The sequence below is a fragment of the Antechinus flavipes genome, chromosome 4 (assembly GCF_016432865.1).
Source record: "Antechinus flavipes isolate AdamAnt ecotype Samford, QLD, Australia chromosome 4, AdamAnt_v2, whole genome shotgun sequence".
In the NCBI taxonomy this organism is placed as follows: domain Eukaryota; kingdom Metazoa; phylum Chordata; class Mammalia; order Dasyuromorphia; family Dasyuridae; genus Antechinus; species Antechinus flavipes.
The window spans coordinates 107,862,506-107,888,038 of record NC_067401.1 but is presented as its reverse complement, the minus strand read 5'-3'; the positions used below and the strand labels follow the sequence as shown (position 1 = coordinate 107,888,038).

At 41.2% G+C, this 25,533-nt stretch overlaps 1 protein-coding gene across 4 annotated transcripts in view; it reads left to right on the top strand.

The window, feature by feature from the left end:
• Positions 1-207: 207 nt before the first annotated feature.
• KIRREL1 (kirre like nephrin family adhesion molecule 1) overlaps positions 208-25,533 on the top strand; it is a 158,998-nt gene continuing 133,672 nt past the window's right edge. For all 4 annotated transcript variants that reach the window (XM_051993716.1, XM_051993714.1, XM_051993715.1 and 1 more), the window contains exon 1: positions 208-386. In XM_051993716.1, coding sequence (XP_051849676.1) covers positions 335-386 — 52 coding nt within the window. In that variant the 5' untranslated portion in view covers positions 208-334. The remainder of the gene's footprint in view (positions 387-25,533) is intronic.

Here is a 25,533-nt window from a genome sequence, read left to right as displayed (position 1 = left end):
AAGTGAGGCAGAAAGGGGGATTAGAGAGAAGCAGGGAGGAGGAGGAAGAGAAGGAGGGGGACGAGAAGAAGGGGAAGCGAGAGAGAGAGAAAGAGAGAGAGAGAGAAAGAGAGAGAGAGAAAGAGAGAGAGAGAAGTGTGTGTGTGTGTGTGTGTGTGTGTGTGTGTGTGTGTGTGTGTGTGTGTGTGTGTGTAGGGGGCGGGGGGCGGGCGGGGGGCGGGCCCCAGGGCTCCCCCTCCTCCCCCCAGCCCTCTCCTCTCTCTCTCCCTCTCTCACTCGCCAACTCCGGGCCCCAGCCGCGGGCGGGCGGGCGGGCAGACGGCGGACGGACAGCATGCTGAGCCTTCTTGTCTGGCTCCTCACTCTCTCCGACACTTTCTCTCAAGGTAAGAACCTCCCCCCTCCCGAATCCCACCCTACATGATTCCTTGTTCCCTCACCCGACGCCTCCGGACCCCCCCCCAACCTCCTCCTTCTGGGGGTGAGGGCTGAGCACAGGACGGGGTTCGCGGAAACGATGGGGGAGTAGTCCGGTTACACCCTCCCCACTTTTCTCCCAGCTTGGGGACGAAGGTGGCGATGGAACAGGGGAGGCCACGAGGTGGGCAAGGAGGCGGAGGTCGTGGAACCTCGCGGGAGGGGGCGAACGGAGCGCAGAGGAAGGGGATGAGTTTCCCATTTGATTTCTCCAACTTGCTTTTTCTGGCTATGCAGAGCGATGGAGCCCGGAGGACCAAAGGGCTTGGGGATGATGGTGGGGCTGGGAGTAAAGATCGGATAGGACAAAGTGATCTTTACATCTCCCAGGATTGGAGGACTTACAGTCCATAAACCTGGAAACCAGTCCTGAATGTGGCCAAAATCCAGCATGCCTGGGTCCTAGCTAAAGAAAGGCTCAAGGATTTTCTGTTGTCCCGGATATTGGAATATGGGAGGGGTCTTGCTTTTTGTGGGGGCAGTTAATTCTGGAAGCCCCCCCTTAGATGTAGAGCTGCCTTCCTACTTCTGGTGGAACCTTGGGGGTGGGGATGAGAATGGGGTACAGGAGAATCTGAAACCACAGCCCTAGAGCTGGCTTGAGTATGGTGGGGAGAGTTGAGGAAGCTCTGGTTAATATTTCTGCCACAGAAATTGGGTAATTATTTATTTTGATAGGAGTGGGTTGCCAGTCTCCTTCCCCCAATTTTGCAGTTTTGGGGAGTGTTGATACCTTCTGTTTACTTAAGACTGACTTAGAAAATGAGTGAGAAATGAGGGGGCTTACCCTGGAGTCTGTGGTCCTCACTAGAGGGCAGAGGAAGATACTCATGACTTGTGTCAATTCTCTGGTCATAAGGGGTGGATATAGGAAAAGGGGAAGGGTGTCACAGTGACCCTTCTTCAGAGAGAATCTTAACTGGGACAAAGACCTGTGGAGTAGCAGGCTTGGCCCAATGGGTCTGGTTGTAAGGGATCAAACAGATACACAGATCTGGCCATACCGAGACAGACAATGAGTCACACATATAGACACTGAGACACACAGACACACTGAGACACATACTCAGTCGAGCAGACAGATACATACACGGAGAGGCAGATACAGAGTCCAACCAAGATACAGAAATCCATAAAGACTAGACTGAGATATAGAGTGACACAAGAACTTAAGACCCAGACCCAGACTGACACGGACACATACTGAGATGCACCTAGACACAGATACCCACACACTAACACATACATACCAATACATAGTTACGTTCCGATTCTCCTTCCCAAGTCACATGTGCTCCATGAAATAGATACAAATAAACACATCTACAGACGTAGGTTTACACATATATGAATATACAGAGACATCTATAGATACCCCCTTAAGAAAGAGAGAGAGAGGACAAAGAGATTCAGACCTATAGACATATATGCATATACCTACAGAGACATGAAATACACTGCAAAATGGAGGGAATGATCTTTTATTTATTTATTTCTGGTGATGGAATTGGGGGAGGAGGTGAAGGTATTCTCTAGGTTAGGATGGTGGATCGGAGATTTTCTCTTCCCACCGAGTTATCTCTATGTTTATACGTTTGTGGAGTGGAGTATTCCTCCTTCCTAGTTCTGAAAACAAAAATTGGCTAGGGATGGGCTGGGGGAGGCCTGATTCCCTGCTCTCCTTCCAAAGTGAATCAGACCCTCTCTCCCCAACCCACTCTGGAGGGGAGAGACAGCACATGGGTGGGGGTAGGGCTGATCCTGAGGAGGAGAGGGAGACCAAGGCCAGAGCTAGGGCCCAGCCTGTCCAGTTAGCAAAAAGTTGGAAAGATGACTTAAGTTCTGACTTTGCTCAACCAGACTGCTGAAGAGGGAGGGGACAGGCTGGGGGGAGGAATGGCTGCCTGGCTCTGTGCTTAGGGGTTATGGGGGAGGAGTTTCTGTGCCATGTCCATTCCCCTCTTCCCCCCCACCCCCCACATACCAGCAACATGGATGTGTCTGAGCCTCTAGGAACAAAAGCACAGCTTGCAAATAGGAGAGACATGTGGATTGCATCGAGGACGGAAATGGTCAGAGAGAAAAAGCACGTTCTCTCTCTCTCTCTCTCTCTCTCTCTCTCTCTCTCTCTCTCTCTCTCTCTCTCTCTCTCTTTCTCTTTCTCTCTCTCTCTTTTCCCCCCTCCCCCCTCCTTTCCTCCCTCCTTCTTTCCCTCCCTACTCCCCTTGTTGGAAGGTGTGTATGTGTGTTTCTATGTTGGCCTCCTCTACCACCACTACCCCCAAACAAGAGGCAAAGACAACTCTATATAAATGTGTTGTGCATTTTATTGTGGTATTGGGGGGGGTAGTTCTTTTTGGTAAAGGGGGGAAAGTCAAATACAGTTAAGGAAGAATTATGAGGAAGGAGGGCTGTGGATTGCTGGGGAGTTGTTGGTGTGTGTGTGGCATAAGGAAGCAATGGGGTAACTCTACCTTGGGTGGATTTAGAATTCAGAGCAATCTTCAGATTCCATGATCTCTGCCCTTAGAAGGAGAAGACTGATATGGGGGGTTGGGCAATGTGAAGGAAAAGGAATGGTGGGTATTCAGGGAGTCCCCATGGTGGGGGTAAGAAGAGATGGGGAAAGAAGAGCAGCTAGTAGGATAAGGAAGAGAGAGAAGGGGACACACAACTGGAGGAGAAATAAAATTCGCATTTAAAAAATTTCAATGGGCTTCATCAATCTTCATTTTTCACTAAATAATTTTCTGTATCTTATCTAAATGAAAACCATTATCCTTCCCCCCGTTTCCATCATGCGCCGGCTCCTCAGACTGATTGCGCTGAAAATTGAAATATTTATTCATTTTCTGGGAGATTTTCTCACTCCCCGGTCTCAGGGAGGAGAAATTGAAAAAGAAAGATTAGAGCTAATCAGAGCAATGTGGGATGACAGGCTCACTGGGGGCTGGAGCTACCTCCAAAGGTAGCCCCCCAGGCCTCCAAGGGCTCTTTGAGTTGGTGCTTTAGGGTGCTGACTGTGGGGGAGCAGTAAAGGGGGGCAGGGATGAGGACATTCTGAAATCTCAGGATTCAACCCTTTCTTTATATGCTGTAGCATCCACAGGGAGAAAGGCAAGAAGGGTTGATGACTCTCTTCCTCCAACACAGCCTACCCTGATCATCCCAGTCTCTGAGATGGGTTTGGGGTGCTAGGGACGGGGAGGAGGGTAGATAGGAAGAAAGCACAAAAAAGACCCCTGCTGGCTTCTATTCCTGATCTTTTTCTGTATCTTCCTCCTTCCCTCCTTTGCTGATGAGGTTTTTAGAAACTAATCTTCAGGTCATTCATTGAACTGGACCTAGGTATGCATGGGCAAGGAAGTAGGAGATGATGTGCCCCTTTTCCCACCTACCCCTGGAAGGCATTTTTTTTCCCCAGCTTGGCATGGAAAGCTTTGGATTTCTATTCTCCTGGAGGGCTGTTTTTGTTTTTTATTGGAGAGGAGTTGGGGAAAATCTCTTCTCTCTCTTCCTTTTGGATGCATATCCCTCATTATTCTGAAGTTTTTTTCTTTTTGGGGGTGTGGAACCTCAGTGCTTAGAGAGTTCCAGATTCTCACCCTTGGTTCCAATTGTATGTGACTGAATTAAGTGCCCACTTTAAGTAGGAACTATGCCTTTTATTCCTTGGGTATCTTTGCATCTTCACAGCACCCAATTGGACATATCACAATACTTGTTAGTTGACAATTAATTGATTTGACCATTTGTATCACTGTCCTTTTTTGGTAACAGAATTGTCTTTCCTTTCCATTGAATCACCTGGAGATAACTGGATATTGGGGTGACCAGATCCTTCTTACGTTCCTCGGTATAGTTCAATTTTCTCTCTCCCAACTCCCATTGCCACTTCCTCAACTTTGTACCCAAGTACCCTTCCCACCCTTTTACCACCAGGGATGATCAGATTGTCACTAAAGATTTGTTATTATTTATTTAGTACCTACTAGTGCCAGATATTATGCACCTAAGAATAGTGATTCAGATTTTGACAGACACAGAAAGGAAAGGGCAAAATCTTTCAGAAAATAGCTCTTAAAAGGTCAAAGGATCATAGATCCTAAAGGAACCTCTGGAATGGGCTTAAGGATGACAAAGTGAAGGAGGCTAAGGCTACTGGGGAAAGCTAGAACTTGTCTCTTTTCATCTGTTGGTTTTATAATAATTACAATAGCAATTATATAGTGATTTAAGGTTTACAAAATGCTTTACAAATGTTTGCATTTCAGTGTCTGGGAACAAATCTAGATTCTGGCAGAGGTAGAGACCAGGTTGCCTGCCCTGATGTAGATCCCTGAGCAGCTGGGAGGACTTCCATAATAAAGTCAACCCCTATCTCCTCAGGCCATCCCAACTCACCCCTTGTCATGATCAACTTCTAAAGTAGCTTGGCCTTGGCTGAGTAAAGACTGGGAGTTATATTTATAATAGACTGACTCTTGTACCTTATGTAGAATATCATTGCCAAATTTGAAGTTACTATACCAGCTGTAGAAGAGGAATGTGGTAAGCTTCTCCTATTCTTTGCCTTATGTACCCCACAATGAGTGGAAAGTGGTCTAGTTTGGACTTTCCTGAGCCAATGGCTATTTCTCTATGTCCCTCCTCTTTTCAGTTCTAGCCTTCTCCTCCAGTATCCCCCAGACCCAGCCTTGCTCCCCAGTCTCCATTCCTCCCTGTCCTAGTTTCCCCTTAGTTCCTGCCCTTCCCCTTAATGTCTCCCTAATCTTTACCTTTCCCCCCTAGTATGCCCCAGTTCTCTCCCCAGCTTATCACTCCAGTCTCCTGCCTTGTATCAGTCTCTTTTTTTCCTGGGTCCTAAATTGCTGCAATATATAAAACATCTGAAAACAGTCTTTTGTATGCAGGGTGAGGGTGAAAACTTTTAAATTTCAGATTTCTCAGTTGCCTATCACAGGAGTGCTTTTCCAGGGCCTGGTTCTATCTGGGGTCAATGGACTGAGATAGGTAGTTCTTACCAATTCCCTTTAGAGTGGAGAGAAAGGATGTTTCCTCTTATGGGCTCCTATTCTTCCAGGTCCTGGTATCCTTTGTCATAGGTCTCTGGGAAGAAAGGCCTATCCTTCCCTCAGGGATTTCCCCAGCTACAATCAGGATTTAATAAAGGATATCCTTATAAGTCTTGAAGTTGGATGGGAGCGGGGAAGAAGAAGAGAAAGAAGAGTTACAATGGGAGAAATGAAAGCCTGTCTTTTTTGCCCTAAGTCCTGGCATTAGAAAGGGAAATGAAACATTTAGGATTAATGAGAATAAAGGAACCTAGAACACTGGGTATAGAGCAAAAACTCATTTCCCAGATTCATTGTTTTCTCATTCTTCCAGAACTTTCCTCCTTTGTGCCCATCAAACTGCTAGGAACCCCAAAACAGATACCCCATCAGTGTACAGAGTCAGATTCAGATGGAAAACATATCTCCTTGAGGTGCTACTTCTGGGGCAGCTAAGTTTACAGGAGATCCTGGTATCTAGAGTTAAGAGGACCTTAGTTCAAATCCTTCCTCAGACACTGTGGCTTTGGGCAAGTCAATCAACATGTTTGCCTCAGTTTCCTCATATGTAAAATGGGGAAAATAATAGCACTTATCTCCCAGGATTGTGAGGATCAATTGAGCCAAAATTTTATAAAAATCTTAGCACATATAGAAGGCACTAAGGAGACCCACATAGAAGTCATTAAGACTCATCCTTATGCTTTTAACACGTATTTGACCCAAATCTACACAAGAAAATACACATAAATATGAGCATGTATAGCATCAAAGAATTATAGAATCTTAAAACTGGGAGGTACTTTGGAGGTTATGATCTCCATTTTGCAGCTCATGAACTTGAGGTCAGAGAAAAAAATTCACACAGCTAGTAAATAGAAGAACTGAGATGTGAATGCAGTTCTTCTGAAGAAGACAAATCAGCCATCCAGAATAATTCCAGAGACCTGTCCTTGTTCAGGGGAGGACAAGACTATGGATGAATGCTTGTGTGAGTGGAAGGAAGGGCACTTAAGATCAATGCTTTTCTTCTTTTTCTTCTTCCTTCTCCTTCTTTTACTTATGCACACATACAAATGTCATCCTTACTACAAACCTATTATGTACTCAATTATACATTCTAGTGTCTACATATGTGGACATGCAACTCCCATGGTTTATCCACCTGTATAGAGTACTACATTATTTCTCTTTTAGCATCAGTGGGAATTAGAAGCTCTTTTAAGGATCAGCTTTTGTTTTTCTCATTCTCTCTCTGTATGGTCTTCATGTGCAGGAAGGGGATGTGAATGCAGTGGAAGGACAGAACCATACTTAGGTGATGACAATGGAGATCACAGGTTGTAAGCCATACAATGGATGCTCAACACACTCCAATGTTATAACAGAAATGAATGGAATAGGTAAACCATAGCAAGGATCTTGAGAAAGCAGAGGATGATTCAGAATTCTAGGAGTCCTTGCATCTAGCCCAATCCACTTATTTGAAAGATGAAGAAATAGACCCAGACTGGGCTATGTGATTTATCCAGTGATCGAATAGCAGAGCTGAGACTAGAACCCAGGTTCCTGATTCCCTTTCCAGGGCCCTTCCCATCTAAGCATGATGCCATTCCTGAGTTGCATTCAGATCTCCCACTGTGTGACCCAGGTCCCTTCTCAGTTGGATGCCTCCGTTTTCCAGCTGTGATAGCTTCCCACCCCAGATACACAAGACAGTGAGCTATCGTTAAGTGCTTTGAGCTCTTGGGAGAAATGCTGCTCTATTTGTGCCAGATGGGGCTGAAGATCACATTTTTCTTCTCTCTCTTGGCCCCCCAACCCTTCAACCTTCTGACTTTTTCCCTTCCTCCACATTTAATTTCTCCAACGACTTTTATTAACCTCTGTCATCTCCAGGGGCTAGAACTTCATCCCTCTCTGCTCTCTTCAAGCCCATTTAACAAAATTGTGATCGTATTGAAATAAATGTGTCTTCCAGCCAGCCAGCCTCCCTGGGATTAAAGGTCTTAAATCCAGGGATGGAAATCTCTAGCTATTCCTGGCAAATTCAGTTAGTTTCTCTGTAGCAGCTACTGCTGCTGCTTCATTCATCTTGGGCAAGAATCGGAAGTTAGGTTGGGGTGGGAGTGGCTTTGGGAAAAGACAGTAGATTAGGAGAGTCTTTAGAGAGCTTGGTGTAAAACATGCCCCAGAAGGCAATAGGACATTTGCTTAAATGCTTGAAGAGAAATCTGTGTTATCTTTGAAAATTGGGTGGAGAAGTGCCAAAGTGGTATTAGCTCCTGGATGCTGAACCCAGTGACCCGTTCTTAAGGACATTTGTCCTGGTTGCTCCTGAGTTGTCCCACACTACTCAAAGAGAAAATTCAAAGATTCTTATTGTAGTTGGTGATTCTTAAAATTTTTCTTCCGAGATTTTTCATTTCTTTCCCCTGGCAAAATGAGAGAATAGAAATCCAGAAAGGATGCAAAATAGGAAGGACACTGGCCATTGGTGGAATAATAGGTAATGTAATCTGGTGGAAAAATTCCTGAATATTCTTTGCCTCTGTCATCGTGTGAGTTGACAATGTATAGCTGAGCATGGAATACTGGACTTAGATCCAGATCAGGTCAAAAGTGGTCTCAGACACATATTAGCTGTGTGATCTTGGATGAGCCACTTTACTTCTTTGTGCCTCAATTTCTTCATCTGAAAAATGAGATAATAATAACACCTACTTCCCAGCATTGTTGTGAGGATCAAATAAGATAATCTATATAAAGCACTTTTCAAACCTTAAAGAGCTACATAAAGGCTAGTTATATTTTCTTAGGCTAATAATGTCTTCTCTCTGGACCTCAGTTTCCTCACCCTTAAAACCAAGCAGTTGGAATGATCTATGGCTCAGTTTCAGTCCCTGTTTTTGACATGTTATCTGATTTGGGGATAAATCAATCAATCAATCAAGAGAATCTACTATATACTAGTCACTTTGTCAAGTATTGGGGAAGAAAAAAGACAAAGTCAAAACAGTGTCTGCCCTCAAATTTGTATTCCAATGGAGTAGACAATATATAAACAAATAAATACAGAATATACACAGTTTAATGCAAGGTGATTTTAGAAAGGAGAGTACTCTCAGTTGGTGGAATCAGGAAAGACTTTATGAGGAAGGTAGCCATTCAATTGGGTCTTAGAGGTGGGGAAGAATGCCAGTGTAAAGGCACAGATACAGAAGATGAAAAGTCATATGTGAAGAACTGTTAATGATGGATTATTAAGTACATGAGATAGAAGAATGTATAAGAAAACTAGAATAGTAGGAAGGAGCCAGTTAAAAAGGCCTTGAAGTACCAAGCAGAGGAGTTTGTTTTTAATCCTAGAAATAAGAGGGAGTAGGAGAATTTACTGAAAAGAGGTAGGGGCAGTGACATGGTCAGATTTTCAATTGAGATCCAATTTTGGCAGCTCTCTTAAGGATAGATTAGGGTGGGGAGAGGTTTGAGGTAGATGGACCAAATAGGATGCTTCTCTGCTTCTACGATTGTTCAGATGAGAGGCAATGAGGACCTGAATCAGACACTAGCTGTGTGAGGAGAGATGGGATCTATGTGGAAATAGAAATGAGATTTGACAACTTTAGGGCCACTTGGGGTAAGAGAGATTAAGAAGTTGAGTATGACATTGAGGTAATTAGAAGATGGTGACATTTTTAACAGCCTCAGTTTCTTCTGCTAAAAGAAAGAGGGCATGGAAAGTAAATGACATATTAGTTGACTATTTACTCTTTATCCTAGTATTGTTCTGGCTACTATATCAGGATAGTATCAGAAGATAATGTGGCGTATAACAAGGTTCCTACGTTCAAGAACCTTATGATCTTTTTAGAGCAATGACATACAGAAAATAAAAAATAATAGGCAATAATGTAAGGCAGTGTATGAAAATGGCAATTTATGGGACTTTAGTGCTTCAAGGAACCTTAAAGTTAATCTGGCCCAATCCTTCCATTTTACAGATGAGGAAACTGAGGTCATAGGTGACATAAGATAGTAAGAAGATTAGGATTCAAACATCACTTCTGAATTCAAATCTAGTGTTCTTTCTATCATACTATGATGCTTTTTTTTTTAAATAAATGCCTTATTATAGACGATAAGTAGCACTTGCTGTCAACACCAGTCAGCAGCTGAGAGGAAGAAGACATTCCCTCCTCTCTTGGACTTGTTGGAAGACTTCCTGGAGGAAGAACTTGAATTTTTTTTTTTTTTTAACATTTGTATCCTCAGCATTTAGCACAGTGCCTAGCATGTGGTAAATGCTTAATAAATGCTTGTTGATTGATTGATTGTTTGGCTTGTTGATTCTGTACTCTGAAGGATGTCTTAGATTTGAATAGTTGGAGGGAGGGGGAAGAGCATTCCAGAGGGGAAACTGAAAAAGCTGAGGAGTAAGAACATACACACACACATACACACACACACACACACACACACACACACACACACACACATTTGCATGCCGGAGGAACAGTGACTAGATCAATCTGGCTGGAGTAAAGAGTCTGCATAAAAGAGTGAGCACATCACTAATAAGAGATTAGTTTGGAAGATATGTGGGACCCAGACAGTAAAGAGTCTTGAGTAACTCATTAAGGAGTTTGTATTTTATCCTATAGGCAGTGGGAACCCATGGCTGGTTTTTGACAAAGGGAGTGACATAATGAAAGCTTTTGATGAGATCTGTTTCTTTCCCCATCCCCCTGTAAAACTTCCAGCTGCCAGTAAGCCCAGGAAAGGACTGAGGTAAAGAAATGCCTAGGGCTTGATGGAATGGGAAATAGGAATGGGAATCAAAAGAATCTGGGCTCTAACTAGATGTTATCTAGTTATCACTAGCTAGTGTGTGACCTTGGGCAAGATTAAGAATAACTGGCATTTATTTATACATCTAGATGATGGAATGGATTGAGTGTTGGGTCTGGAATCAGGAAGACCTGATCTATATCTGAAGTCATATCCTATCTGTAAGAACCTGGATAAGTCACTTAATGTGTTTTCTTCAGTTTCCCCATTTGTAAAAGAGGATGATAATAATACCTACCCCCAGGGTTGTTGTGAGGAGGGAATGAAATAATATTTGCGATGTACTTTCCAAAACTTAAAGTGCTATATAAATACCAGTTATTATTTATCAAAGTCATGGTGATTTCTTGATCCTCAAAACAATCCTATGACAAGCAAAATTTAGCTCAGAGACATCTCAGTGGTCACATAGTTACTAACTGTCAGGGAGAATTAAAAATTTAAGGAACTTATCCAGCATCATGAAACTAGTATCAAAAGATCAATCAACATTTATTAAGCATTGATTATTATCAATAAATCAATCAAAATGTATTAAACAACTTCTATGTTTGAGGCACTAAGTGCTGAAGATATAAAAAGAGAAAAAGACAGTCCTGCCCTTTGCTGTTTTCAGTTATTCTAACTCCCTGTGACCTCATTTGGAGTTTTCTTGCCAGAGATACTAGAATGGTTTGCTATCTCCTCCATCATTTTATCGATTTGAACTCAGAAAGATGAGCTTTCCTGATTCTGGCATCTATACTCTATTTACTTCACCACCTAGCTGCCCATGCCCTATGCCCTAGAAGTTTATAATCTAATGGGTAGTATGTATGTATCAGAAGCAGAATTTGAACCCAGACTTTCTTGATTTTGAGATCAGTTCTCTGTCCACTATACCACACTGAATTTCATGGAAGTGAAAGAAAGGATTAACAGCAAGGCACAGAAGGAGTATCAGGAATAGAAATGCTAACTGTCTAGCTATGGGATGGGGAGGAAGAGGAGGTGGTGTGGTGGTGGTGGTGGTAGTTGGGCCTGGGATGAAGGGATTAGAGTTAAAGGAGAGAAGGGATACTAAGTAATAATGGAGGGAGGAAATACAAAGGATTCAGGGGACTAAGTAAAAGGGAGAGAAAGGATTAAATATGGGGGAGGGGTGGAACTAAGTGCCAGGAATGAACCAAGTATAAAAGATTTTTGTATCTATTTGTAAGGATAGATGTACTAAATACTACAGAAGAAGAGACTAAGGGCTGGGATCAGAGCACCAAATTTAGGGAATGGAGTGATAGTCTTATCTTTTCCAAGAGTGGGATTCTCAAAAGCTGAGGCCATAGAAATGCAATCCTATTTACAAATGGCCCCTTCTGATAATGCCCAGCTTTGCCCCTCCTGATACTATGGATAAAGTAACTGAAGAAGTCAGGCTCCAAAAGATTTGATTTTCTAGAAACAAAGCCGGGTCAGATAAAGGTTCTCCTTCCCAAATCTCCTAGCCCCTGTGTCCAGTCTCTAGATACACCCCTGACAAATTCCCTGACTTCACCCGTGGAGTGCCAGTGGCTCCAATTTCTAAATTAACTTTGTCCTTGTAATCAGCTTAGCTGAGGATTTTTTCCCCTCTCTGCCTCCTTCCTGAATTCTCCCAGGAAGGGCCTGGGGCTCTCCTCACTCCATTACCCAGCATTGTCAAACCACAAGATGCTTTTAACTGCATCTTCCCATTCTTCCTTTAACTGTGAGGTTATTAACAATAAAGAGGCTGAGAAGGGTAGAGGAGTAGGGACCTTGGGGGAGGTTGTACTCCAAGAAGCCAGAAGGCACAGACAAGTATAGTAGAACCTAGGAAAGAAAAATTGTTTCTTTCTTTGTCCTTTTCTGTCTTTCAATCTCCCTCTTCCTTCTTCTCTTTCTCCATCATCATCATCATCATCACCATCCCAGCCATTATCATTATATCTAAGCCTTTTCATTTTATATGTGAAGAAACAGCTGAGGCCCTAAGAGTGGAACTGACTTCTTTGAAGTCACATAGGTACTGGATAACAGAGCAAGGACTCTTCTATCGTCTATCTTCTCTGATTCTAAATTCAGTGTTCTTTCCCTTACTTTACCATCTTACTTACCTTGCTCAGTTTCTAGGGAACAATGCTGATTGAATTGAGTGACTTGTCAAGGTAACCTAGCTAGTAAATGTTCGAAGCTCAATTGGAATTCAGGTCTTCCTGATTCTCAAGTTGAGCACTCTAATCCCTAAACCACTTACAGAGACTTCCTTTATATTCTCCTTACTCTACAATCCCCAATTCTATTGTTTAATTGGTACAGTTGTGTCCGACTCTTTGCAATCCTATTTGGAGTTTTCTTGGCAAAGATAGTGAAATAGTTTGCCATTTCCTTCTCCAGCTCATTTTATAGAAGAGGAAATTGAGGCAGAGTTATATGACTTGCCCAGGGTCACACAGCTAGTATGTGTCTTAGATTAGATTTGAACTCAGGTCTTCCTAACACCAGTCTGAGTTCTCTATCCTTTACACCATTTAGATGCCCAAGATGATACCTGTGATGGAATTTAGCAAATGAAGCCTGGGGAAACAGTCTTATATACTATATTACATACTATGTTATGTATGTATTATGTACTTATATATGTGTTATATACCAGGTTATAGGTGGGTTATATATTATGTTATATGTATGACATGTGTGTTATACATTAGGTCACATGTGTTGTGTGTGATGGTTACATGTGTTTTGTATGTGTTGATACTGTATCATATGTGTTACAGACTTGCATGTGTGTTATAGACTGTGTTATATGTATATTATATACTAGGTTATATATGTGTTATACAATAATGATGATTACAATACAATAAAATATGTGTAGATTTTAGTTTTTTAATCAGAAAATTTTCATTCCTAATTATGCTTGGCTCAGTCCAGTATTAAAATGCATTTGTTTCATTCCTGAGCACATGGAGGCCCATGGTGCAAGGAAGTGAGAGGTGGCAGGAGGAAACATGTGAAAGACCAAAAACATTCTGTGTATATTTAAAAATTGCAAAAGTTCCCCTTAGATAGTAAAGAGCTAGCTTTCCTGTTTAAAGTTAATTCATCTTTCAGAACTTGAAGTATAAAGAATTTATAGAGTATGGAACTTTTTCTTGCTCAAAACATTGATTTTTAGGCTTTTTTGGTCATGTTTGATTGTGACGAACCTATCCAACTAGTGAAGTATGACACTGTAGACCAGCTTGATGAGTTACTTTAACTAAGAGATACAAAGAGAGCAGCCATGTTAGGACTTTTTAGTACAAAGTACTAAAGTACAAAGTCAAGAACTAGAGAAACCATTTCTGTGTTCCAGAGGAGGGCAGACAAGGCGATGGTAGAGGAAACATAATACAAAAGCCCAACATCCAGTAAGTCATAGGACTGGCCATTATTTCTCCCCAAAATTTCAGCTCAGAATATCAGAGGATTTTCTCCAAGGAAATATATCTCCAATTTTGTAACGAAATTGAAAAGGAAACATTGGAGTCATTTCTCAGAAATTCACTTTTCAGTTAACTTTGTTGTCTTCCATATGTATTTTGCCACAAACGGACCGATTTATTTTTACATTGTATACAGAGGGTGAGGGTTTTATATGTTTTGAGATATGGAGGTTGACCTGAGAATGCATAACAAGTCATTCAAATAATAACTTAAGGTTTCCAAAACTTTATACTTTGTTATTATTGTTGTTGGTTGTGGTCCTTGGTAATCACAGAGGAGTAATCACAAGGGTGATGTCTCAATTTGTACACTGGAGATGTTCTAAAACATCAGCCTCACATTCCCTTAGGCAGGTTTGGAGCTACCCAGTGAAAACATTGCGAGCCTCATTTGACAGATGAGGAAAATGAAGCAAAGAAAGATGAAGTAACCTATATGTGAATAATGAGACCAGTAAGGAATAACATGGGACATGAACCCTTATCCCCTGACTCTTAGGTCCAGTATTCTTTTTACAGTACCATACTCAAAGTGCCAGGAGAGGGCATCTATTTGCCAGAAGAAATTCTCTATTTGTTTCTCTAGATTTAGTCACAGACCTGATCTTGGAAACCTTTCTCAGCCACCCCCTTTTTGTGCCTCCAGTGAACCCTTGAATGTGGCTTATTTTTGATAGCCGCTGTTCTCCTTTCCCCTTCTTCATTCCTTCCTTATTCCCAGCTGGGACCTGTGTTAATGATTTTCACTGGAATATGTCTGTTTACAATTTTAAGAGCCCCCAGAATTCAGTTCTTTATGGGAGTTTGAAGAAAAAACACTTTGACATCTACATACCAGAGCCATGACATTTGGCATGAGGAAAATGACAGGACAATATGACCAAAATGGGGGTGGGGTGAGAGTGGAATTGTAACTTTAGAAAGTTTAAAAGAATTGTTTATTGGGTTTAGATGTAATAAAGGACAGTGGCTTTGAGGGTGGGGTCGGTCTGAGCTCTGGGAGTGGGTCAGATCTCCACTTTAGCCTCTCAGCAAGTTAGTCAGCAAATGAAGACTTAGCTCCCCTAGTAAAGCCCAGCCCAGCAAAAGGAGGCAGGGTGAAAGTGTAGAGTGATGATATTTCCCTTGCCCTCAGCAGTACAAGGGAACAAGACTATCCCCTCCTCATCTGACCACCTAATTAAAAATCACCTACTTAGTAGTCTCTGTCACTACCTATGATCTTGGGCAAGTTTTATCTATAAATTGGAAGGATTGGACTAGATTATCTCTAAAATCTCTTCTCGCTCTAAATCCCATGTATTACATCGATAAGTCCAGGTGTCTGCAATTGGGAATGCTAACCAAGGCTGCAGAAAAGGTCAGTCAGCCTAGAGTCTTATTTGGGGGAAGGAAAAGCAGAATAGTTTTTCTTCACCAAGGCTAAAGCTTTCCAGAATTCTCTTTTAAGGTTGGTGGCATATCTCAGCTTATCGAGAGAGAGAGAGAGAGAGAGAGAGAGAGAGAGAGAGAGAGAGAGAGAGAGAGAGAGAGAGAGAGAGAGAGAGAGAGAGAGAGAGGTCTCTTTTCTATCTCTGAAGGTCTAGAAAGGCGATTTCCATCATTTCCTTCACTCATCCATTATTACTTCTAACAACCCCTAGCATTCAGAAAGTTCTTCCTGAATATCCACCTAGGGAACAATGGGCTTCCCCTTTTCTATCTGATAACCCTCCAGGGACTTAAAGACTGTCATTGGTTCATCCTTCTCTCTTTTAGATTCAATAATCTTCTTTCCTTCAAGGTCTTTTTCATTGCCTTATGTATAGTAAAGCCATAGTTGAAGATTTTGTGTGTGTGTGTGTGTGTGTGTGTGTGTGTGTTTGTTTGTGTGTTGGAATGTAGGGAAGAATTTAACTTTTTTTTGGTCTTATAGTAAAGTTCCAGCTCAGGATCAGAAAGAAAAAGTAAAATAGAAATCCAGTTTGGCCTTAGCATACAAGAGTGTCTTTCCCCATTACTCCAGTATCCCTTTACAAGGTTCTTACTGGTGGGGATTATTCTGCCCAGACTAATTGGGCATTCCCATTTTGCTTTGTATATCTTAATTCCATTCATCTCTGTCCCTCCTATGGATTGGGAAACACTGGAAAACTCACTGATTTCTGGAACTAAAGCCCAAATTCCTCCAGGGATGGAATTTAGGCAAGGAAGAGATGGTCAGAAGAGTGGTACCAAGCAGGAAAGGCTTGCCTGAATATCACTGATTACACATATTCTCTCCCCTTAAGGTCACATAGTCATGCCCTCTGTCCAGCATTGCCCTTTGGGATCAAGCAGCTGTTTGTGCCACAAGCCACAGAGTGATGTAATATCACAGTCAAATGTTCACTGAAAGGCAGAACCCAGTCAGTCATTCTGGATGAAAGGAGAATCCAGACAAAGGAAGAAATAAAGATTCTGCTCTTGGGCAGCTCCCATCCTGATGAGACAGGACAACATAGACATCGACAAGGGGATGTTAGTGATTACAAATTCTGAACTGGAGGTATCAGTTCAAGAGAGATTGCTGAGGACTGAGGAAGTTGAAGCGAGAGTCTGCTTATGGAGGCCAGCTGGAGGACAACAGGTAATTCCCAGAATTGGGAAAAAGAGGAGGGATGAGCCTGGATAATGAAAAGTAGAAATGGTGTCTCAGATGGAAGAAAATGGCCAATATGAAGATATGAAGGTAGGAAAGATTGAGGGACAAAGAATCAGATTTGCCTAATTGGGGTAGAGTCCAGCTTGAGTGGTCATAGGAGAAGAGAGTATTTTTTGTTCTTCAGTCGTTTCAGTCAGTGTCCAACTTTGTGACCCCATTGGGGTTTTCTTGATAAAGATACTGGAGTGGTTCTCTATTTTCTTTTTTTCCAAATGATTTTACAGATGAAGAAACTGAGTCAAACAGGATTAAGTGATTTTCTCAGGGTCACACAGTTCATAAATGAGCTACATCTATGCTTTATTAGGTGTGAGCCTTTAATTTCACAATGACCAGAGATATAAATCCTCACCCTGACCGCAGTGGGGAAGTAGTTGGGTATAAATAGCCCTGCTGTCTTGCCTTCTGAAAGGTTTCTTCCCATGAGGACAGAATACATAGAAAATAAGGTTAGATGGTAGAATGCACCTAATAATAGTACTAGCAAGAATATGTGATAATAATAAAATAGCTATCATTTGTATAGTACTTTAAAGTTTGGAAAGAATTTCCCATGTTATCTTTTTGGTCTTTGCAACAACCTTGTGAAGTATATGCTACTATCACTCCCATTTTGCAGATGAAGAAACTGAAGCTAAGCCAGTGACTGGCTTTTCCTGATAGAGAATCATAATTATATTAGGTTGGGGAAGTACTGAAATCTTTATTTATAAAAATCTTAATAAAATGGCCCATAGTTTCTAAGGGTAAATTAGGTGCTGTCCTGAAAGGAGACTGGAGATAGAATGAGATGATCTTTTGTGATCTTATTCTTCAGGCATAAGCTATTCAGTGAAGCCTTCTAATAGAAAAGTTAGAATCTTTCCTCTTCCTCTCTTCTGCAATATTGTATTAGCCCAAACTTATACTTATCCATAGGATTTAAATGCCAAGAGTCTTAATCTAGACTGTGAATTTAAAATCTATCCATATATATATATATATTTCATACATACCTGATATAGACATATATATGTAATTATTTCAGTATAATTGGTTTGTGTATTTTATGTTGTGGATTTAAAAACATTAATCTGAGAAGCTGGGCCATAGACTTCACCATACTGGCAAAACACACACACACACACACAGTTAGAAATTCTGTCTTCGAGCTAGTCCATTCTTTTCATTTTATGGACGATAAGACTGAAGGCCAGAGAAGTATGTGACTTGACAATGATAACACAGGGAATTAGTGTCAGAGTTAGAAGCCGGAGGTCTCCTGACGCCCAACCCAGTGATCTTTCCACTATACCATTCCTAGATTCACAGAATATCAGATCGAGAAGAGTCATTCAGAAACTGTCAGTCAACAAATATTTATTTGGTGCTAACTATAGGTCAGACACTGTGCCAAGCAATGGGAATATAAAAATACAAAGAAAAAGAAAATAGTTCCTGTTCTCGAGGAGCTTCCATTCTAATTAAGGAAGACAGTAAGTAAAAGAAAGCTGAAAGTGGGGATGGGGGTAGGGAGAGAACCACATAGCTCAACCCCCTTATCTGCAAATGAGGAAACTGAGACCCTTTGAGGCAAAGCCCCTTCTTAGCTGCCCAAGGTCACCCAGCCAGCTAATAGCCGAGGCAGGTCTAGGATCCAGGTTTCCTGGCTCCCAGGCCAGTGCCTGCTTTAGGGGCATTGTCCAAAGCTGGGAAGAGGGAGCAGCATTGAGTGGCTAGTGCCCTGGCACCAGGAGCCTCTCCCAGCCTGCTTGGCTGAGGTCACCCTTCTTCCACCCTGGAAATCCCCGGGCTCACCAATGCTGCTGGCTCCTCCAGGCCCCTGCCCCTCCCTCCCAGCCGCCTGGCTCCCCAGGCCCTTCCCCTCCCGCTGTCCTTCCCCTGTCTGTCGGTCTGTCACTCGGCAGGAGTAAAAACGCTGCCTGCTCCAGGAGCATTCGGCGCTTGATAATTTGTGGATTATAGCTAACTCTCGATAAAGATTCCCCTAATTGCTTGGCTCACCTCAGGTTCTATCATCAAAGCAAAGCCGTTAGGCCCCCCTCTCACCTCCTTTTCTTTTTATTATCTCTTAATTAATCACTCTGGCTTTCACACTTAGCAGATAATTACAGTCTCCTGGGCACGAAGCTCATTTTCATAACCTCCTGCTCCAAGTAGGCAGCTGAGTGAGGGGAAGGTGGGGGAGGGGGAAATGGGGAGGGGAGAGGGAGAGGGGGCAATAGGGAGGAGGCAGGAGGGGGGGCAGAAGGGAGGAGAGAAAACTTGAGTGAGAGCAGAAAGGGACACATTTGCAATGTCACATCCTGAACAGGGAACCTAAAATGCCTGTCGGGGTTTGGGGTGAAGTGCCTTGTTCTGAGAGCTGAGGTGGAAATGTCCAGAATGCCAGGGTGACGGTGGAGGCAGCCAGCTTCCTCCCTGTCTCTATGAAAAAGTTCTGCTTACCCACCCGAAGGGCCACCAGGGACAGGCCTCAATGCCACCGGGCCAAGCCACCACACTGTGCCCTGGGCTGTTGCAGCTGATTGACTGGATAATGTGCTGAGGGGCTCCAAAGAGAGAGGAGATTGTTTGAAGGAAATTGGAGATATTTAGCCCATAGAAGAGAAAACTAAAGGGGCACATGATAGCTGACTTCAAGTATGAGGATGGCTGTCCTGTGGAAGAGGGATTACATTGGTTCTGTTTGTCCCCACTCATCATCTCACTATATTATTATCCTACTCAAAAATCTTTTTTTATTATTATTAAAGCTTTATATTTTCAAAGCATGCACAAATAATTTTTCAATATTGATCCTTGTATAGCCTTGTGTTCCAAATTTCCCACCTGTTCCTCAGATGGCAAGTAATCCAATATATGTTATTCATGTTAAAATACATGTTAAATCCAGTATATGGAAACATAATTATACAATTATCTTGCTGCATAAGAAAGATCAGATCAAAGAAGAAAGAAAATGAATAAGAAAACAAAATGTAAGCAAACAACAACAGAAAGAGTGAAAATGCTATGTTATGATCCACATTGAGTCTCTAAAGTCCTCCCTCTGGATGTAGATGGCTCTCTTCATCATAAGAGCATTGAAACTGGCCTCAGTTATCTCATTGTTGGAAAGAGTCACATCCATCAGGATTGATCATCGTATAATCTTGCTGTTGCTTTGTACAATGATTTCCTAGTTCTGCTCATTTCACTTAGCATCAAAAATCTTTAATGACTTTTTTTTTCAGGATAAAATATCATATAAGACCCCTCTCCCACATTCTGCCTCCCTAACTTTCCAATATTGTTTCATATTATTCACCTTCATTATTTCTGTTCTAGTCAGATGGCTTGCTTTTATATGACCTTTCATTTTCCCCATCTTGGTGGTTTACACAAGCTGCCCACCTCATTATGGAATGCCTTCCCCCTCACCTTCACATCTTAGAATCACTAGTTTCTTTTAAAGATCAGTTCAGGTGTCATTGTCTACATGAGTTCCTTAGTGATTTCTCCAGTTGTTAATAATCTTTTTTGGATTTGGAACAGTATCCAACTGTTCATAACTCCATTTGGGGTTTTCTTGGTAGAGATACTAGAATGGTTTGCTATTTCCTTTTCCAGATCATTTTACAGATGAGGAAACTGAGGCAGAGTTAAGTGACTTGCCCAGATTCACACAACTACTAAGTGTCTGAAGTCAGATTTGAACTTAGGAAGATAAGTTTTCCTGACTCTGGGCCCAGAATTCCATCAAGCCACTTACCTGCTCCTAGGTTGCCTAGCTCTTGAAATGATTTTGTATTTCATTTATGTTCGTGTGGTTTCTCCCTCTCCTTATCTTTTCCCATAGAATGTAAGATCCTTCTGAGCAAGGACCATTTTGTTATTGATAATATATTAAATATAAATGAGTACATGTGTAAATATAAATATAAATTGGTAATGCATGAAATATAGATGATTATGTGTAAGCTGGTTTGTTAACTTTATTTTCTTAATATAAATATCTATAGTTGTTCTTATTTCTACAACAGCCTTGAAGTAAAATCTCTTCCTGGATATCTCCCTTCACCTTCTCTGCTTAGAGTACTAACCATTTTCAGGCTTGATGGTATGCTTTGTATACTGGAATTTAACATCATATGCATTTTAGTCTATGCTGATACCTTTCTCACTTCTTCCTCCTCACATCCTATGCTGGCCTTGGCACCACTTGGTGTTCTGGCTCAAGCCTTTCTGTAGGTTTGTCAGCTTAAAAATCTTCATCACAGCCCCAGCCAATCAATAGGACCTTAGGATACCTTATTGTTCCTCCACCCACAACCACCTGTGATCTCTGGCTTACATTAGTGCTTCATAGCTCATCATGGCTGCACCAGGGGAATATCACAGAACATATGGGCATCAAATAGCTTATAGATAATATCCCAAAAGCAAAAACAACTCAAAGGTCATAGAAATCTCATTCCTTCATACTCCTACCCAGGTCATCCTATTCTGGCTGCTCCATTTCCACTAGTCTATTCATTTTTCCCTTCCTGGGAGCTTCCCTAGGTGGAGTTGAAATGAGAAATTAATTTTTTTTCTTTCTCATCCAGAAAATTTGCCTGGATTCAGGAGAGCCACTTAGCCATATAAGTCTGGAGTACAGTAAGGAATGATTCACATGAAGTGTAAAATCCTCTGAAATTTTCTAAAAGCAGATATCTTCCTTCAAAATTATTGTTATGAAACATTAACACACGAGTGTTGTTAACACAAGGGGTTGTGGTAACAGGGGTTCTGTGGTCTGGTGTGATAGAAAGGAAATTGAATATAAGAGTCAGAGGACCTAGATTCAGATCCTGGCTCAACTATTAGCTTCTCATGGAAAATGATACAGTTGGATTAGTTGATTTCTAAGGTCTCTTTCAGCTCAAATTTTTGCTATCTCAGCTTTAATCTCCTTATCTGCAAAATAGAGGGATTGGACTCTATCACCTTTAACTTTTTTTCCAATTCAAAACTCTGTGAATCTATATAATCTATATAACCTAAACCAGGGCCTCTTCTCTTTTCTCCCATTCTCCAAACAGTATCTCTGGCTTCCTACTCTCAAAATTAGAAGGTACCTGTACTCTGCTTATCATGACCAACCCAGATTTAACCCTGACAAAGCCAACCTGATAGCATTTAGTATCATGATGCCATTGGATTTTCTAACCTATTTTCAACATGTGCAACAAGTAGTAGGAAGGTTGAAAGGTTGAGCAATAAGAAACATAAAGTGGAATTAATGGAATGAAGGCCATTTATGGATGACTTTAGAATGATCTACAAAGCATTAGGTCAATGTTCTTGATTCCTAAATAACAGGCTATAAGAAAATTGTACATAGTAGGTAGTTTATAAATGTTTAATATTGAATTGAAATATATTGGGTGTTCAAAAATATTAATGAAGTTTTAAGCTTTAATAGCTGGGATTTTTTGAATTCTCTGAATTTTTCTAGCTGGGTGACCTTCTAGCTGGGGAGGGTAATCCTGATTGCCTCGCCAGAAAACAAAACAAAAACAATACTCTGTATTTAAACTTCATGGGCCATGAATAAGGTTGTCTGATTAGTAAAGAACTTTCTCACTAGGTTGTCAAATAAGTTCACTTAATTTTTCATTTCCCTAGGAGAAGGAAAGAGCCTCCCTTTCTCTTAGAATTAGGTTTTGGTTGAAGATAAGGGAATGGACTAGATCAAAGCTTCTTAAACTGTTAAGTTGTGGCTCCATATGGAATCATGTAACTGAATGTAGGGATTGTGAAATCATGATTCATTATCAGTAAATGTTTGGTTTGTATACCTATTTTATAGACCCGGGGTTGCATAGAAATTTCTCCAGTGAAAAGGCATGTTGTGTGGAACAAATATAAGAAGCCCTGGGCTAGTTAACTTAAGTTCCTTCTTGTTTCAAGACTAGCAATATGAGAAGGAATGCCTGGCTTTCTCCTGAAAGCCATATGAGAACCATTAAGTGTGCTTATATGATGCTTAACCACATCAAACACTCAAAACTCTTATAGCATGTATTGTATGTATCACTTATTGGGACTGAGGCTTTATGGATTCCTGGGAATCTAAAGTTGGGAAGACTTGAGTGTGAAGCCTGCCTCTGACACTAACTAGCTATTCCATTCTGGACAAGTCAATCTCTCTGAACCTCAGTTTCCTTACTAATAAAAGGGGATAATATCTACATAGTACCTGCCACGTTGAGTTGTGAGGTTTAATTGAGATAATGTCAGTAAACAACTTTGTAAGCCTTAAATAACAATGCTAATAATAAATAACCTTCTTTGTAGTGTTAATCTTTAATTTATATGTTCTTTTTTCCCTATTGTCCTTGGAAATCAATTACTATATATACTGTATCTTAATGTCAGATGAGGAAGGGATATCCTGTACCATGATATATTCCCTTTCTCTTCCCTTCCAAAAAATAATTACCTCATTCATTGATTCAATTTAATTTATGTATCAAACCTATTAAGCCAGTCATTTATTTAGTTTAAATTAATTATTTATTACTAGGCATTTATTAAGGACCTATTATGTGCCAAGTACTGTGCTAAGCACTGGGTATACAAAGAAAGGCAAAAGACAGTCCATACCTTTGAGGAGCTCATAATCTGATAGTACCCACTAAAAGCAAGGCTCCATGTTCATTCAGAGATGAGTGCTAGGGATACAGATACCAGTAACATAGTTCCCACTTTTGAGGAGCTTTTAGTCTATTTTATTTTAGTCTATTTAGACCCATCTTAGAGATTTGGGTCATCCCTAGAATGGGTCTGGAGATAGGATGGGAAAGCTGTGAACCAAGTCAGTTCCCTAGAAGTCTTTACTATAGAATTTCTAATACTCAAGCACTTGCTATTACCTTTTTCACTTTAGAGGAGCATAGGAAGTGGAGACCATCAAGTCATTTCTGCTGGAAAAAACAAAGGGATTTCCACCTTGCAGAGACCACAGGTCCAATGAAGATCCTGACTTCTCTGACAGGAATCTCTAGCATGTGTTTTTTCTATCAGTGGTCTTTCCCCAAAGATCAACTTTGTGGTCAACAAACTCTGAGCAGAAATCACCAGGCAAAATAGTAATTGTCTAATAAAGAATGCCCACACTGGAAGTGGACAGATTCCTTGAGTTTCCTCCTGTTTCACTTATGTCTTTTTTACTCTTGGAGGAACTTAATAAATGTATAATGATTGACTGCTTAATTGACCTAAAAGGTTTTGTTCCCTCATTCTTAGAACTAGGAAACTCCACTCCAAAGAGGTAGAATATCATGTTCAATCAATCATTCAACATTTAGGTGACCAAGATCACAGAGCTACTCAGATCTCTTGAGAAAGTCTGGACTAGAATTCAGATGACCCCCCCTCCAACATTTTATTATAATACTTTTCCAATACCTCTTTTATTACAGAGGTCTATAGGGGAAATTGATAGAGCTGGGCTACGATGTGCTTCTGAGTCACTACTTTAATCCTGAATTTTTTTCTGTTTGCACTATGGAAAATACATCCCTTCCTTCCTATCTCCTTAGCAGGGGGAAACCACAAAGTTACCACCAAAGTTTGGGAGAGGAGAACCAAAATGTATGTGCTTTCAGGGATGTGTTATTGAGAAGAGCAGGGGCAGCCAAGGGAGCTTATGCTGGCCCATCCATACCCAGTGTAATTTTTCTCTGCCCCAAATAAATTCTCTACTAAGGCCATTGGTGATTCCAGCTCAAAGCCCCCAGGCATCCAACCCTGGGCAAAGCTGATCTTTCCTTTGATGACATCAAGGCCTCAGTCTGCCTGGCTGCTGCCATCTTGGGATAGGAAGTCACAGGCAGAGCCAAGTCCCTTGATGTTGGTGGTTCACTATAAAGTATTATTTTTTCTTTTAAATAAAGGAATAATTTGCTTTTCTTGTTTGAGAGTTGTTTTTGTTTTGGTGAGGGTTATCTGTCACAAAGAAGATTTAACTGTACCAGATCTCAACTTTATGATTTTAGTCTACCTTCTTTGGTTGCCCAAGCATCACAAATAAGAAAACATTTTTAAAAGTAGTTACCCACATGTCAATCAGTCAATTAGCATTTATTAAGCACTGACTAGGTGCCAGGGATAGTAGAAAGAATACTGGATTTACCAGGTAGGAGACTTGGATTTTAGTCTTGATTCCTCTAGTAGTGTGCTTGAATAAGACACTTTCCTGCTGAACCTCCTTAATTTCCTCTTATGAAAAATAAGAGGTATAGATAAGATATGGATAAGATGATGTCTGTGTTATTTCCTAACTAAAATTCTGTGACCTGTGTGAGAGATTATTCAAGGGAATAGAATTCCCCCAGGTAAGAGCTGCTCTAATTTAGTTAAAGATGAACCCAGTTTGGAGATAATTGGCTAGAGATACAAGGTAACACTTCTTCACCCCTCCAGATGACCTCTTTTCACTCCTTTCCCCCAATACACAGACCAGGCTCAACAATACAATGGAAAGAGCAATCCACCTTATATTTTAAAAATGGAGTTTAAATACTACTTTTGCTGCTTAGCACCTTAGTGGCCAGTGAAAGTTATTTAACCTCTGTTCAGAGCCCTTCACAATCTAACCCCCTCCTTGTTTTCCAATCTTATTACACTTTACTCATCCTACACACACTCTGATGCCCAGTGACAGGGCCTCCTTGTTGTTCCCAGTACACAATATACCATCTCTTGACTGGCCATTTTCACTGGCTGTTGTTCTCCATTCCTGCAAAACTCTTCTTTTTCTCTGTCCCTTGTCTTCCTTCAAGGCTTAGCTGAAGCCCCATCTTGTACAAGAACATTTCCCACCCACCCCCATTTTAGTATCTTTCCTCTGTTGATTATTTCCAACTTATTCTATATATAGCCTTTATGTATTTGTTTATATATTGCCCTCCCCCCATTAATCTATGAGCTTCTTGAAAAGAAGATGTATTTT